The sequence below is a fragment of the Ammospiza nelsoni genome, chromosome 1 (assembly GCF_027579445.1).
Source record: "Ammospiza nelsoni isolate bAmmNel1 chromosome 1, bAmmNel1.pri, whole genome shotgun sequence".
In the NCBI taxonomy this organism is placed as follows: Eukaryota; Metazoa; Chordata; class Aves; order Passeriformes; family Passerellidae; genus Ammospiza; species Ammospiza nelsoni.
In genome coordinates this window covers 26,324,434-26,341,734 of record NC_080633.1, presented here as the reverse complement: position 1 = coordinate 26,341,734, position 17,301 = coordinate 26,324,434, and the positions used below count along the sequence as shown (strand labels likewise).

At 35.7% G+C, this 17,301-nt stretch overlaps 1 protein-coding gene across 2 annotated transcripts in view; it reads left to right on the top strand.

Annotated features, from left to right (window-relative positions):
- The window catches only part of COL28A1 (collagen type XXVIII alpha 1 chain), a 58,183-nt gene that overhangs the window by 13,798 nt on the left and 27,084 nt on the right, over positions 1–17,301 (top strand). For both annotated transcript variants that reach the window (XM_059476223.1, XM_059476231.1), the window contains exons 12-22: positions 3,752–3,820; positions 5,231–5,299; positions 6,453–6,521; positions 7,454–7,522; positions 8,282–8,350; positions 8,865–8,933; positions 10,252–10,320; positions 11,281–11,352; positions 13,228–13,296; positions 13,861–13,932; positions 14,509–14,577. In XM_059476223.1, the coding sequence (XP_059332206.1) occupies positions 3,752–3,820; positions 5,231–5,299; positions 6,453–6,521; positions 7,454–7,522; positions 8,282–8,350; positions 8,865–8,933; positions 10,252–10,320; positions 11,281–11,352; positions 13,228–13,296; positions 13,861–13,932; positions 14,509–14,577 (765 nt within the window). The remainder of the gene's footprint in view (positions 1–3,751; positions 3,821–5,230; positions 5,300–6,452; positions 6,522–7,453; positions 7,523–8,281; positions 8,351–8,864; positions 8,934–10,251; positions 10,321–11,280; positions 11,353–13,227; positions 13,297–13,860; positions 13,933–14,508; positions 14,578–17,301) is intronic.

Below are 17,301 nucleotides of genomic sequence, written 5' to 3'. Positions count from 1 at the left end.
AAGAGTAAATTCAAGGTAATTTTTGAAGATTTTTTTTTTAGTGAGGGCAATAATAGTGACTATTCACAAATTTCAGTGAATAAATTACAAACTGAATTATATGGTTACAGATTATAAAATTGAGTCATGAAATCCATTTATGACCTGTGTTCCACTTATAAAAAAGTGATGAGCAGGGAGTACTTATGGTTATTGTTTCAGAATTGACATGGGGTTTATTTAAACTCTTGAACCAGCTCCTAGATATAAAATGCATGTTTCTAGAGATCACAATATATTCATGGAAAGGCTGAGAATGATGTTCTTAAAATCCACTGCTGTAGTAAGGAACCTTTCTGGAAAATTTGATTTGCGTAGTAGGATTTTCAATTAAAGGCTAAAGTTTTATGAACAGACATATATTCAAACTTCTAAGGAAAAGGTTAAGTTTAAATGTGGATATTCAAAGCAGTTTTTCCCATAAAATTATCCTGGGACAATTCTGTAAAAAATCCATCAGTGCATATTTTCCTGAATACATTTCCCAGAACAAGCTGCTATGGGATCTGCTTCTTCTCTTATGACATATGAATTCTTTCCTCACTTATGTGGCAAGTTGCAACTTTCCCAGAAGACTGGGAAAAATTCCAATTTTCCTATGAACAAGTTTAGTTCCTAGATGTCTCAACTAAGAAATACAAAATATCAAGAATATCTGTTAAAATATCTAAATCTATTTGCATTGTTGTTGCCAATGTTCACTTTAAAGATAAAATAATTAAATTTGAAAGATTTTTTTTTACTGTTGCTTAATCATTATCACATTGTAGACTGAAATACAGTCTGTTTGTGTTCCTTACAGTATGCACGGGCTTTCTAAAAAGGAAATAAATTATTTATGCTGGCACTAACTGGAACTCATCCTAACATAATGAACAGTGAGGGGGAGTGGATGGTGAGTTTTTTGGGTTGGACAGTTAGGTATGTTCCAGGCTTAAAATGGTACAATTTCAATATGTAGAAACATTAAGCTCACATCAAGTTTAATTTTCCTTCCCATTGTTCAAGATGATACTACATGCCACCTGAAGGAAAATCCCAATAAGGGGAGAAGAAAGAATGTGAGCAAAGCATTAAACAAAGACAATTCTTACCAAAAACCTTTCTGAAAGAGCAGAATTTTCTTTTTACGTGTAGACATAACATGATATTATTGCCAGAACTTCATGGTTTTCATAAATTCCACATTACCTGTTGCACCAAGACCACAGAAGATAAAACCCAGATTTGTTAATAGCCATTTGAAGTTTGAAACATTCTGTCTTTAAAAAGGACTGAATCATTTACGTTTCCAAGTTTTGCATGTTGTCTGCTAGAAGGTTGAGTTTCTTTCTCCATTAATATTCATGCATCCTCTTCTATCCATAAAAAGTTGTTTCACAGAACAATATTTTCATACAGCCCTACATGACTTTTATCACAATGCTTCTTACTCTCCCTACCCCATCACCTAACAGTACCATACCTACAACAACAACTCCTGCAAGGCACATGACACCAGTTACTGGAAGGAAAACTGTGTCATGTTTTTATCATGGTTAAAAAATAGAGCTTTTGGAAAAATATTAATTTCAGCAGGACTCCCATCTGCATTCAAGGCATGGCTCTGTCATGTGGCTGAACTTGCAAAGAAGTGAATTATTTGTGATAGGAAGCATTCCTCAGAGTTAATGTCCTTGAGAAATTTTGTCAGAGACTGTCAACATAGACAGGAAAAACAATGTCCTTTTGGGTGACAGAAAAAAAAATTGGAGAGCAGAATGAAGGTGAAGAAGGGGGTTGGCTTACTGTTTCAGCTGAGGGATGAGCCTGTATTTATCAAATACCATTTTTCAGCATGCAACAAGTTCCTACACCATTTCAGAGGTTTTGTTTTATCAGCTGGAGGCAATGTGCTGAGTGGCATTTGCCATGCCCAGGGCATAGTGGTGCTGTGTACAGCTGAAATATTTTTTTTACCTGATGGATATTTTTAAAAATATGTTTTCAACTTCACATATTTTTTTGATTCATTCTGGATTCATACATCCTGGCATGACAGAAATTTCAGCCTGCCTTCTCCATTGAAGAAGCAAGGATTGTGAGCAGCAGCTGACGCTTAGCATACTGCCTTGCCTTGCAGCAGCCTGTGCCTGTTCCCCTCTCTCTCTCTGGCACCTCTTGCATCCATCCCTGTCCATCCTAAACTGTCTCCAGGCCCTGAAGCTGCACGGGGCTGAACCTGTTCATGTGGCTTGTCAAGTGGAAAGGTACTGAGGCCAGAGATGGTGCTGAGGCAAGGAAGCCTGTGGGCTGAAAGTCAAAACTTCATAGGCACCAGGCTGTAGGAAGCATAGAAGATGGGTTGTTTGAGGGATTTTTGTTGTTTTTGTTTGATCACAAACACATAAGGAAAAACATAGGTATGAGGAAAACTGGTAAATTTTCAATTGGACTTATATCAGTAAAAATTGCATTATTTATGATAATCTGTATACAAATGAACTGAATTGTGACTCTGGTCCAAAGGTTTAATGAAAATATTATTAGGAAACCCAAACAATAAGTTCTATCAAGGAAGACAGTCAACCTTTTAGCTATGTTCTGTATTTTTACAATAGCTGCATGCACAGAATCCACATTAACACAATATCAGTTGTTGTTAATACCCTATCAGTGTTCTATGTGGAGATATGCTATTCCACTGAGTGATAGCAGTTTTGTTTGTGCCTTTTAAAACATAACTTCTCATGGTGCTGTATTGATCTATTAGATTATGAATATGTGCCAGCAAATCTTGCATTTTGAATGTCTTAAATTTCCAAACTATTATATTGTTTCCAAATTATTATACTGTTCTGTAGTGGAACTAATTTAAGTCTGGGCACCAAGTTCCATGTTATTCTAGATCTAAAGCTGCAGCAGTAGCACTACAAGTGCATAGTTATCAGAAATTAAGGTTCAAGAAAAGTCTGTTTATTTACCTCTGCTGTATCTTTACTTATATGCATCTTAGCTTCATTCTTTGGCTGATTAAAAACTGATTGATTTTGTGAGGAAATGTAACTTTTTATACTTCTATTGACTTCTCAAGTGCAAACTTCTCATTGAAAGGTTGCAGAACTCAGCATATAGCATTTATAAGTAAATAAAAGTTTCAATCCCAAAAATGAACACCTTCCCACAAAGCAAACACATTTTGGAAAAAAGAAAATTAGTAACTATGTGGCTGTGTTGGCTTTGTTAGGAACACAGTATACTGGAGAGAATGAGAAGAAGAAGCTGCAGTCAAAGATAGCAGTAGGAACAACAGTCATGCTATGTGTGCATTTGTTGTAACAACAAGAACCTTGAGTGCAATGGAAGCTTAAGCACTGCTTCATTTCCAAATGCCATCTTTCTATCAAGAAAAGTCTGTGGAAGCACTGAAATATTGGATGAAAGATAGAACAAAGATAGAACAAAAAAAGGTTTTTTTTTTAAATTTTATTCTTTCATGACACATATAAAAGAGTGACTTTATAAAATTATTATATTTGTATGGCCAGGATATTGGCCTTGCTTCTAATCTAAACATATTTCTTCAAGACAGGTTTAGATTGTTTTGTATATTTGTTTTTTACTTGAAAAATGTATTTCTCTAGCCCTAAATGAGGCTTTGGAATGACACTCTGTCAGAATTTGCTTAAACTTCTACTTATACTAATAGTTTCTTTCCATTTTTTCTCTTTAGGGAGAACAAGGCCCTCCAGGTCCCTATGGTCCTGCAGGACCCGCTGGCATTGGAGAGCCAGGACCCAAGGTAACTCTCAGAAATGTGTTTCTTAAATGATAGCTCTGGATAGTCATTGTTTTGAATTAAATTTCTCACCTACAGTTTTATCAAAGTCAAAATCTTATCACTGATTGACAGGTTTTTATATTCACATAGGATAGAGATAAAAGACCTGCATTTCCAGCAACTCTTGAATTTCATGATGGTCCTATTGATAGAGGTCAGAAACAATGCCATTTAAATGAGGGTTACCTGTGTGAGATAATTTTCAAGCACTAGCAGATGCTTGTGCTAATGAGTAAACTACACTTCCAGGTATAGAAATGCATCTCAGTCACTGTGATATATGGCCAAGTGAGAGATTTGCCTTGTCATTCACTAGGGAACAGATGTTCTTACAAGATTCTCTCATGCAGCGTTTCATTCCTCCATCTCATTTCACTGCAAAAGACTAGAAGGTGGAATCCAGTCTTGGAAAAGTCATGTCTGCCTATGCTGGCCAGCCAGATCTCATGAAAAACTACAAAAGCATCTGCATAGGAAACATGGCTCCTTATTTACAAGTTTTGTCAGAGACCTGCATCTCAGAGTCAGACATATGTAAATTGGGCAGAACTAGACCTCACTCTAGTTCTAGTGCTGAGTCTCTGGTGTAGCTTTCTGCCATCTTTTCCCTGTGGTTTGGATCCAAAAGCCACCATCTAACACACTTACACTTTTTTGCTTTTAGTGCTCTAATTTGTACATTCATTGAATTCCTGCATATTTCCTGTGCAGTAGGGCAGACCTGAGAACACAGAGAGGGTTTATGAGCTCAGAAACCAGTATTTTGCCATGTAAAAGGAGCAACACTCGGTCTTTCCAGAAGGGAAAATAGTTTATTGAGAAGAAATATCACCCCCCTGTCTCTTTACTGCTTTGTAGAAAGATAAAAATCTCTGTGCCCTTATGCTTGAAGCACACAGTCCTCAGTAAAATGGAGAAATTGTGAAGATTATGATGCCTTGTAAGTAGAAGATGCAGAAACTGTACAGCTCCTGGAGTTCCCATGCAATCCCATATTCCACTGAAGCAGGCTTCAATTCAAGTATCTAGATAGAGGCTACAGTGTGCATCCCTCACACCTGAGCATTCCTGCAGCCAAATTTAGTCTGAGTTAACTCCCTCATCCATTTCATCTCTTAGACTTTGCAATTTTAAGCAATTACCCCTTAGTCTTCAGTGCTGGAATGCAATCTTGGGTTTCAAGTATTCATAGAAAGGTACTTTCACATATTCTAGAACACCATGTATGGATTTTTTTCCTTTAGGAGAAGTTGCACATTAGATTTCAAGCCTTTGTGGTGATGCCATTAAATCACCTATATATAAATGTTATGCTCTTCAAAAGTACCAAGTTGAATTGGGATTGAACTTTCTCATTTTCTTTTTCACAAGGGTGCTGAAGGTCGAGAAGGTAGAATTGGATTGCGAGGACCTCCTGGAATTGGTGAACCAGGATTACCTGTAAGTCAGTGATATATGCATTGAGAATTTAAATGCAACAAGATAAGTCTTAGTAAGTGTATTTGATTGTCAGTAGTTGTATTGGCTACTGATTCCATAACTACCTTGTGCTTAGTCTGAAGCAGCACAAGCTATTCCAGCCCAATACATCAGTAGCTGCATGTGGCCTGTCCAAGCAGGAGAATAAAACCATATCCAAGTCAGTTTTGGGAAAATATTTTTTTAATATATGTGAGTATATATATATATATATGTACTTCTACTTGTTTAAGTTGATGATAATCTTTAAAAATTGTCTACATTAAAATTTTAAGAAGATTAAAATAAAAGAGATGAAACATCCCTCAACTCTTATGTGTAATTTGGATCCCATCAAGAACAAGGACCCAAATTACATGCTTTTAATTATATCTTTATTTTCCGAAATACAGAATTTTGGCAAGCTCTTGATTTAATACTCAATGGCTGCTTTTTCTTCCTGAAATGTATAAAATGTATGGTTCATATGAAGCCACAAATGTAGATGGGTGTTAGATTAATTCTAATATTTTTGAAAGTTACTTTCATTTGTGAAAGACTGTTTTTCTCACAAAAATATGTGGAAAACTTTTTGTTTAATCAAGATTATCCTTAAAAAATACTTACTAGCTTTAAAAACTGAAAGTTAGCTGAGTTTTGCAAGAGGACAGAAAGTGTTAGAAAAATACTTATTTCTGTATTTGTTTAAATCAAAATTAACATTCTCTAGTGTTGCCTATATAACCTGTCATTATGTACAAAATATATGTTCAAATTGATGATTTTCATTGTGACAATAATGAAATCATGTGAAATTATAGGGAATACATTTCACTGTAATACTAATCCTTTTATACATAAATCTGCAGATTCATTTGAGTTGTAAGAGTACAGTCTTTAGATATTAATTATGTAATTCACATGAATTGAGCATTGGCTTATTCTATTCCAAATGACCCAACTAATGGTTGCTACAGTTCATTTTAATTGTTAGGGCTCACTCAGATATTGTGGAAGCATTTTCTCTTACCAGTGTCATAAGTGTTGCAAAATCCTGTACTAGCAAATTACATAAAATTTCTATAAAAAATGGAACTGCTGGTATAGTTTGAATATATATTTGCTTTTCTTTCAGGGACCACCTGGCCCTCCTGGTTCACCAGGTGAAAAAGGTTCGACAGGACAGGGCATTCCAGGAGATAAGGTAGTTTTATGGAAATTACTTTCTTTAACATTGTGGACCAAATTTGAAGTAGTGTCTAAGTTATTTAAGGCCACTGATAGTTCCATTGGTATAAAATTCTGGATGATGGATCTTGGATTTCTGAATCACTGTGCTCCCAGAATATCCCACTGATTTCAGAATTTCTATCCAGGTAATTACAAAAAAATTGTACAGTCCTGTCTACCAGTAGTAAGTTAATGATTCTCTTATTTATGTGTTTAATAAGAGAACTTCTTTTGATAGCATTAGTGCGACAAACTGTCTTCCAGAAAACTACTGAGCTATTTATGTTCTTTATTGGAAGAAGATATTCAGCAACTGCTTTCATTTTGCCTTACCATTTTGGGAAACTGAAAGATGAGTTATATGAGTCTCTGTGGACAGTTATCTCATTTAGGGCGTTTGCTAGGTTAATACATGTCAACTTCTTAAAAAATATACAAACAATAATTGTACAAACAAAATTTATGAATAAATAATAACTGGGTTTCCCATCAAAATATATCCCTCTGTTTTATTGGCTTCAAGATTCTCTAGAGCCTTGAATTACTAAACCGAGATTTTTCTTCCTTTTATGGAAACGGCATCAGTCACATCCTTGCACTGTCTGAACTGATTTCTTTGACTAGTGAGCATACTGTCATGTTTTCAAAATGTAACTTCCTTCCTCCTAGTATTTCATTTTCTCCTTTTGAAGTCCTATGTTCAAAAACACGAGTGCAGATGAAGTATGCTATGAATTGTAACCAATTTCTTTTCTCTAATTTGGTAATTCCACTGATTATTTTTCTAGTTTGTTTGTAAAGGAATACATTTTTCCTCATTATCCACATTGTGATGACCTGTTTGTCTAAGACAGTGTTCTTTATAAGTTCCCAAATACAAGTTTCAAAACTGTCATCGATTTCTAGGGTGAAAAAGGCTCTGACGGTGCCCGTGGTCCTGCTGGACCAAAAGGTGACCAAGTCAAAGGTGACAAGGTGAGGCATAGAGTACATTTATAATTGTATGTGTAATCAATTATATTTGTAGTTAAATTACAATTAATTTTTTACAATATCACAACTATACAAAGGCATGTTTTACCTGAATCTGAGCAGCTATGTTACACTGTTCCATGCAGCTCCATCAATGCAAGTAGCTGAGCCTGTTAGTGTTAAATTAGAGCACCAATGACTCTATTCTATGCAGCTGGGAGTATGAGGGAAGAAATGTACTTCTTTTTTCTCCTAAAATAATTTCAGAAATATCCCAGTTAAAATCTTGTAATTAAAAAAAAAAATTAAAATGCAAAAATCCCTGAGTCATCTAATCTAATGGGTGTGGAACAGGCAAAGAAACACTGATATTTTTAGGTTTTTGATATACTCTGCAGTTGCTGTGTTTACATTTGTGAGTTTTTCTTCTGTGTTGTGCAAGAAGCTGTCTATATTTCTGCACAAGATAATGTTTAAAATTGATCTCAGTATGAAAAGATGAACTATGGATCCTTCTAATAATAAAATTACAGGTGTGATCATCTAATGTTATAAACAACATAGTTTGTAGGGACGAAGGGGCATTATTTTTGTTAGATCAGTTTTCATAGGCAGAATTCCAGAGCTCCATTTAATTCAGATAGAGGCAGCAGACTTCAAGATAGTACAGCTTGAAGCCTACTACTCTGTGTTTGGTTTAAATATGTTAATCAGATAGCATGGACTATTGCAATTTAGTTCTTGGGAATACCTTTTCTGTAGGGTGACCAAGGCCAGGTAGGACCACAGGGCCCACCAGGACCACCAGGACCAAGCCATCAAGGAAGGCAGGTAAGTCTACATTTTGGACATGTAATGAGCATTGGCATAAAGTTTTCATTTTATATTTTATCAGAGCCCTAATTTCAATGTAAAGACATGAAAAATCTCATAGTGATTTTTTATTTTCAAAAGTATCAACTAATTTTTAAGCAAAGCTTGTAATACAACTGATTTTGACTGATTTGAATGGTCTTAGAATCAAGCAAATGTAAATTTGGTCTAATCTGCATAATAATTTGCATAGGAGGTAAATCAGATAGCATTGCTTTGGCAGTTGTATACATAAGAATTTTACAAGGCTAAGTACCTATCAATTCTGAATGTCAAGCCCTTTGAAACTTGAACACACCTTTTAGCAATTGATAAACTGAAACATTCCAAAAGATCTGGGTTCTGTTAATTTTGGAAGGAAGATTTCTTATAAAGATAAGATAAAATTATTATCAACTGAAAGATGGACACGTGGTGATTTTCAGATGTGGAAGAGTGTAATGCACTAAAACTAACTTATTTTGCTTTATAGGGTGCACAGGGTCCACCAGGAAACCCTGGGGCAAAAGGCTCTCGAGGTTCTGGTTGGCCAGGACCAAAGGTAATGGTTCAGACATTGTTTTTTAAAAGCAGCACTGTCACAAAACAGTATCTTTTCCAGGCTTTTCAAAAATGTGTTTGATGAGAAGAAAATGTAACTTTAGTGGGGATAATAATTCCTTTTGAATCTTGGAAAGAAAGCCATCCATGTTATCAAGATCTTCCCCAAATGGAATATATGGCTTCTACCTGCTTAGAATTATCCCTTAGCCTTTTTGAATATGAACTTCTGTTTCCATAGAAACACATATTTTTAAGAAGAGGATATTTCAGACATCTTAGCGTCCAATGAGTTTGGTGCCACATATATGCTGTATTCAAGTAAATCATTTTATCAAACAGTTTAGCTTTAGTTCAGTGACGGTTTTGAGACTTCAGGCTAATCCCACCACACCTTCAGCCTGGCCTTCAGCCTTCGATGGTTGTTGTGAGAAAGAAACGAAACCAAAGACAGAAAGACTGCGACAGAAAAAAGAAATAAAGTGTACCTAGTGACCCTGCACTGCAGAAGGAGGGAAAGCTGGAAGAGAACACAAAAGTGAGGAAAACAATTATTGCTGTGAAAGCCCAGGCCTCTAGTGGTACAGTGTCAAGTGAACACTGTCAGACGAGGAAAGGGGAATTGCTGAAATATGACAAGACCAAATGGAATGAACTGATGAACTGTAAATCAGAAGTGTTCTTAGTAATCACCTTGATCTTTAAAGGGAAGATATTAGTCAGTGTAGAAAAAGCATGAGAAAACCAGTAATTTTATTCTGGGTATAATTTTGGCATGTAAGCAGCAGTTAAAGCAGCAATATTTAATATTAATGTAGAGAAAAATAGGTACCTGTGAAACATGTTATGTGGTAGGCCAGTTCTCTTCAGATGGTAAAGCAAAATTGAAAAATGGAATTCCTATCTCTTTAACTGTTTTAGAGCTACAGGAGGAAAGAATTAGGAGGCTAAAACTTTCTCTTAAACAGGACCTCTGATTTTTCTTTATTTGGACTCATTTTTCATTCAGGGACCAAAGAGTTTTTGAGGTAGTCCTCTAAAGTAAAAAATAAAATGCTTTGAGGCATAAGGAATAAAGTTGGAGTGATTCACTTTGACTTTCTGCCCTCTGCAGGGTTAAATAAAATAGATGCAGTCCTACAAGTTACAGGGGATTTTAAAGAACATAATTTTCCAGTTGAAATTTTGACCACTTAGGATCATAGAATTGTAGAATGTCATCACATCCTCCTCTCTGTGTAAGCAGTTAATTAGATTGTGCAAAAGTCAATGACGCCAAAGTGTGTTTCTCTATTAAACTAAAGACTTTTTGTTGCTAGGGTGAACCAGGTAAAGCTGGACAAAAAGGAGAACCAGGACTTCCAGGAATTAGCTCATCAGGAATTAAAGTGAGCCTGCTCTTATTTTTAATTGTTCTTTACATGGTCTTTTAATTCTTCCAGTAATTGCTAATAAACCAAGTAGAAGATTTTTTGGTATAAATCAACTGGGGTCAAAATAAGAAGGAATTTCAGTGAGGGTTGTAAAAGCATTGCCACTACCATAACTGGAACAAAGTTTTCCCCTAATCTTTTCTAAATTAATGGGGTCTTTCCAGGGCCTGTTAGAAAGGTTGCTAACTCTGTCCCCCTGTTTTTTCTGATGGGAAAAAAAAGCCAGTCTGTGTCAACAGGGTTGTCAGTGTTACTGCCTGTGTGTTGGAAGAGATGTAAAAAACTTAAAGCTTTGGCTTCAGATGCCGTTTTGAAGACTGTTAACCATATCTTTAATGACTTAAGCAGGGCTTCCAAAATCAGGCAAGGTGGCACATACATCTTATTTTTAATGATTTTTTCTTGGATCTTGAAAGAAATGCTTCGCAGGACTGCTTCTTATGAATTCTTTCAACTCTTTCTGGTAAATGTTAAAAATAATGCCTTGGTCAATTTGTACAAATGATGAGGGGTTAGTGTCCAGTCAATTATTGGACATTTTTGTTTAATCATCCTTTAAGTCCCAGATGTTTGACTTAGCAAGTGAATTACGTTCATATAACATTGTTATTGTGCACAGACTAACAAACAGCATTCAGTCATGGTTTTATTCACTGAATAAATACAAATTTATTTAATACAAGTCCTAGATTTACGAAATAGGTGGGGAACTTGGAGAGAAATTTCAAATACTTACTTTATGGGTATTAAAAATTAGTGTCTTTATATAGTATTTAACTTACTGGAAATAACAACCTTTATTTGAGGAAAAATACTATTTATCTTTAATTAATATTTTCACAAACTGTTAAATCCATTTTACAGAATAAATGATTTTTTAAAATAAGCAGATGTAACATTTTTTTCTTCTGTAAGGGAGCTACAGGTCTTCCAGGAACCCCAGGAGAGAAGGGGGTGAAGGGAGAGAAAGGGTTGACAGGGAACAAGGTAAGGAATATATTTTACCACATGTAGAAGGTGTACTAAAAGGGTGATGAAGGAAGAACAGAATATTTGCAGTGGAGTTCACCCTTGAGGAAAGCAAATGCCAATACTTTTGCCAGGGATAAGGAAGTGGGTGAGATGTGTCCAACAAACTCTACTTACAGTGGTTACCAGCTGAATGAGCAACTGAGCTGCAGGCAAGCAGCTTGGCTTTTGTGGGTAACTAACTGCTGTCACATGTCACAATCTCCCTGGAGAGCAGGCAGCTCATGGCTTTAGCCTGTTCCTCGTGGCCTGCTCGGGTCTTTCCTGACTCTGAGGAGCAATGCTGCACCAGTGGGACTTAGGGCATCTCACAGCGTGCTGAGCTGTGGCTGCAAGCTGCCAGCTGTGGTGCAGGACCCTACACAAACAGCTGAACCCCGGGCTGATGTTCTCAAAGGAAACTCTGAGGATCTCGGAGAAACTCCACCACATTTGGAAAAAGAAGCGTACATTTCAAAATGGCGGGCAGTAATTTAGAGGGGTGCAAAGCAGAGTGGCCAAAATAGTAATTTTAGAGGAAATTAAATGAAAGCTTTAAATTGTACTCTTTACAAAATTAATGAGCCGCTGAGTAAGCAAAAATTAGTGCTTTGCATTTTTAACTGCTGCTGAGATTCCAGGTGCCTTCATACAGCTACTGTGCAGCTCTTACAAGAGGGTAGCAGCTGGCTGACATGTAGAATTGATAAACGAAACATAATTTGGAGTAAGCAAATCAGCATTTTTGACTGTGGGCTTTAAATAGAAAATATTTGAATAGTAATAAATATTGCTATTAAGAATGCAGCTTCACATTTTTGTCACCTAAAAGTGCAATACCAGTCAGACAAGCTCCAGCCTGAAGTGGTAAGCCTTGCACTGTGAGAAAATAATTAGCATTTCTGGTGATACTTAATTATATTTTCAAAATTTGTATCATCCCCTGCTCAAAAAGTAAGATTCCAGTGTATCAGAAGTGCATCAGCATTAAGAGTAAATGTTGGGTTAGAGTTACAGATGGTCAGGCTGGGTTTTTGGTCTTTTCTCTTGCATATTGCCTTTAGTCTGATGATTAATTCTGTTGTCACTTTTCCTGTTGCAAGCCATTGAAGGTTAAAATAGTAGAACTGAGCAGCTACCCTGGGTATTCAGGGCAGTGCACAGAACAGCTGGATGCCTACAGTGAGTAGCATGGTGATATTACAGCAGTTATTTGCAGGTGTGACAGTGTCTCACCATAGTGGGATCCAGACTGATGCCTATCAACAACAGGCTCTGTAATATCCCTTTCATCAACAGTTCAAATCAGAAAGGGATTTTAACCTCATTTTAATCTACCTTTAACTCTCTAAATTACCTACAGGTATCCCTATATACTAATCTGGCTTGTATTATGCATGAATGTTTTGTAGGTAATGTTCCTTAATAGAATGTTTTGTGTGGGCTATTTTTGAGTTATTTAATGCAATGTTCCTGGCAAATATTTTCAGCCTGGATTGGCCACTGGCTATAGATTGGTCTAAAATTACTTCTCAGAATTGGTCCATCAAGACATTTTCTGTTAAGTTTGCAAGCATTTCTCTTCCTCTTATAAGTATATGCATGGAATCCTTCCTGCAAAAGATTGATGTAGTTGCAAATGACACTATTACAAATGTCTGTGAAAATAAGGACTATGAATGTAGGAGATTGCAGGGCTTTAAGAGACAGAATACTTTATTCTTTGGAGGAAAAAAAAATAACCAGATATTTACTGACATTTTTGGGAAAAGTATTTATGCAAGCATTTTTTCTCATAAGTCTATCAGTAAAATTAACTATGTGAAAAGTAATTAATAATTTAATCTCTGTTAGGGGGAAAAGGGAGAAGAAGGTCCAAGAGGCCCAGAAGGACCCCCTGGCAAAGGACTTTTAGGTCAAAAGGTATGACTTGATGTGCATGCTGGGCAAATAGTACAGACTTTTGTAAGAGTTTGGCTTCTGACCTACTTTTTCATTCATTATGTCATAAGTATCAATTCTATTTTAACTGATGACTTAGAAGGATTGAAGAGAGAGAGCAATGTGTAGTGTAGCCTGAACAAGTGCAGCAAAATCAGACCCTAAACACAGAGACTAAAGTTAATAGGGCAGTAGAGATTTCCTAAAAATTCAGTACAGAATTTTCATTAAAGTTCAGAACTGACAGATTAGCTTAGTGTGTTGATAGAGAGAGAGAAACTTAGAGAAATTAGGAGAATAGTTAGATATCTTAATATGAAATTAAAAGTCTGGAAATATGTATTAGTAGAGAGACAACTTTTATCTCCCATTTCATAAAATTTGAGACATTTGGGTCACATTCTAGAAATGAGCAGGATTTCAGTTGGAGTGGAACATCTAAATGTCTCTATGGGCTAATAATTATTGTTGTGGTTTGGGGTATTTCTGTAGCTGCAGCTGTGAATGAATCTTTACTGTGACTGAAAAAAAAGTTTTTTTCTTCAGGGTGACCCTGGAGAAAAAGGATCCAAAGGAATGATTGGTCCTAAAGGACTAATAGGCCCAGCTGGACCAAAAGTAAGCTTGTTCTTTCATGGTAATGCTTCTCTTTGTATTTTTATTAAAAAAGCTATGAAGCTTATGCAGTGTAAAAATTTCTCAAGCATCTGATGCTTATAGACTTAACAGAACAGAGGGAAAGCAGAAATATTTCCATCATCTATCCTAAATGACACAGTAGTCTCAAGGAGAAAAAGAATAGTTAAAGATATAATTACATATAGTTATGCATGAGCACTAGCAAGCTAAACTAAAGTTGTCTGAGTGATTCTAACCATGAGTATTTCTGTTATAATATTTTGTAAGTGTTGCTCTGAATGAATTATAAGGAAATTTAAATAATATGTGTTCTTGTTATTCCATTGGATTGTAAGCCAGACAAAAAAATTAATTAAAACTAAAAAAATTCAAATACATAGTTCAACCAATAGTTATTTAAAACATTAAATTTAGACCAGCTTTCATAAGAACAATATGTTGATTTAAGTATTTTTTACAATATTGCTTGTTTTGCAGGTAGATCTATATTGTTGCTATTTTTAGTTCAGAAAGTCAAACTCTCTATTAAGTCTACATTATACCATTGTGTAACAGGGTGATCGTGGAGAGACAGGACCCCCTGGTGTACCTGGACAATCTGTTTGGGGACCTCCTGGACCAAAGGTGACTATCTGATACATGTTTCTTAGAGACCACAGATTGGAAATTTCTAGTGTACATTTCTGTCAAAATTAAAAGAATCTGGTTTCAGGAACTTAAAATTCCTTGTTGTAGGGACAAAAATACTGAATTTAAGAAATAAGGACTAAAAAGTATTAAAAATTAACAGTAAGTGTTAAGGGCCAGGACCTTTAATAGCACGCTGAACTTGATACATAATGATTTCCTCCTGAAGCCATTTGTTTAAAAAAACCCAAAAACTTATTAGATTTCTGTTTTGGTTGGGTCGCTTCTGTGAAATTAATTAGTTTGAAGTTGGTGTTTTTTTTCCATATTTGCCATGCTTTTTGCTTCTTATGGCATTAAACTCCTGCCAGAATATGTTTATGTATAGTTCTAGGGTGTTATATGCTGGGGTTTTTTTGAGATGAGTGTTTGTATGTCACTTCCAAATGAACAGCTGGCCTGTATGTCCTACTTGAAATGAATTGTCATGTACAAGATAGCTAGGGCTTCATCCATCTCATTTTCTCTATGGGAAAAATGTACTTGAAATATCTGGGACTTGTCCTCTTGAGTAAAATAGGTGGATTCAGCAAAAAAACCCTAACTTTGAAGGTTTTAAAAATATTTGAAAATTCAGTGATATTTGAACAATAAAGTACTTTTGTTACTTAAATTATTCTTATTATAAAATTCAGTGATAATTAAATAATAAAGTACTCTTGTTACTTAAATAATTCTTGTTTTAATATGTCATGTAACTTCACATTGAGTTGATATTTTTTACCTTTGGTGTTAGTTTTTAGAATCAGGGAATCATAATGCATATTGTATCATTCTGAAGCAATATCATCCCCATTTTTCTTCTTCCTTAAAAATATATATGCCTCACTCCACAAGTACAAGGTAGGGTATGGTATATACAATATATCTGACATATACAGTCTGGCAATAGGACATCACAGAGGGATATTATGAGTTTTGGACTTCCTTGTGCATGGAGGAGAAAAAAGACAAAAATGCAAAATGCTCAGGGTATTCCTAGAGTAAAAATAAAATCATGTAGAAGAAAAAAAGAAGATTGTGAGGTGCTCATATCTCCTATATTGGTTTCAAGCCATAATAATGTGACAAACTTTATGTGAGGAGAATACAGGTGACATGCTAAAAGGCACAACTTGTATGAGGACAAGTTTCATTAAATCAGTCATCCTTCTTCATGTTTTTCCAGTTACTGTGGCATTTTTAAATAAACAAGTAAGGGAGTCAAGATTGTTCATTAATAAATTCATGCTGAAAAATAATTTTGTAGAGTTCCTTATCTTTTCTCCTATGATTTTATTCTGTTCAGTACAGTTCATGCAACTTTCATAGCAGATGGGTCATTATCCAATACCCAATGAAGTCTGTAGGAGTCTTTTGAAATTCTTTACTAAATTTTAGAGTGGGGTTTATATGGGCAGTAGCTGGTGGAAAAACCCCAAGCATTTGAGTAATTATAAAATGCAAGTTGATTTTTCAAAAATATTCAAAACTTTGTCTCTTCAGTTCCATCATAACTTCTTTGATTTAAACAAATATCCACTATGTTTTGGACAGTTGATCAATAATGTAACAGACTACACAGGTCTGGTTTATCTTTCAGCTATGGAAAGTACAATGATAACTATTAATTTTGTTCCTAAAACATTCTGGTGTCAGCAATTGAGAAGACAGACATGATAAATTTCTAATGCAGAGAATGTTTCTGAAAGCTTGGAGTTATTTCTGGGAGTCTGAGGTCTTTTTGGGACATCTCTAAGTATCTGAGATGGTGATTAGTGATTGATAGAGGTCTTACCTCCTGGGCAGCCATGGTTGTGTCCATTGGGAGTTTATTTCTTTTAAGCTACACCCACATTTGAGGACTAGAGTTTTATTTCCCTTAACAATCATTATGCCGTTATTAATATGGTGACAGTGACATTAGAAAGCTGTTTTTTCTAAAATTTTTTTGTCATGGTTACAGCTGCTCAGTGGTTTAGAGCATTAGAGCATTTCATTGCATTCCCTAGTGAATGTTTCCTGAAATACTGCATGTTCTTCTCACTGAGAAATTGCAAGTGTTTCATTGCAAATTTCGATTTTCTTAGTAAGTTCCTTAATGTAGAGTGAAACATCTGTTTCCAAAGTTTAAACACCAGAAGGAGCCAAATTCTGTGCCATGAAGGGTTAACATAAGGAATGTGAGTTCTAAGCCTGACTGCTTTCCCGGAAAGCCACTGACAGAGCTGTTACCAAAGAGTTGAGCTGTGTGATATTTGTGGAAAACTCGAGTTTCTTCCTGAGACTTCAGACTATGGAACTTGCAATTTTGAAGTGCTGTGCCATTGCATCTATAGGCTTTCTAGACATACTCTGTCTCAGCACTAGTCTTTGAATTTCCTTGCTGTTCTCTTTGTGCTCTGACAGAAACAAGGTTATGCAGCCTGCTTGTGGGCAAAAGCAGGCAGGAGCCACAGGTGCATCTGGGCTCTCAAAGTGAATTATGACATTCAGCCTTCATCTGAAAACTAAAGCCATCAAGTTATTTGTCAAGGTAGAACAAACTCTTTTACACAGCTGGGGTGAAGCAGAGGTGTGAAAGAGGTCAGAATCAAGGTAGTGAAACCTTCCTCTAGAAATACTGGTTTCATGTTACCTAGCTCAAAAATTGTCTCTGTAAGAAAGAACTGAATACTTGTT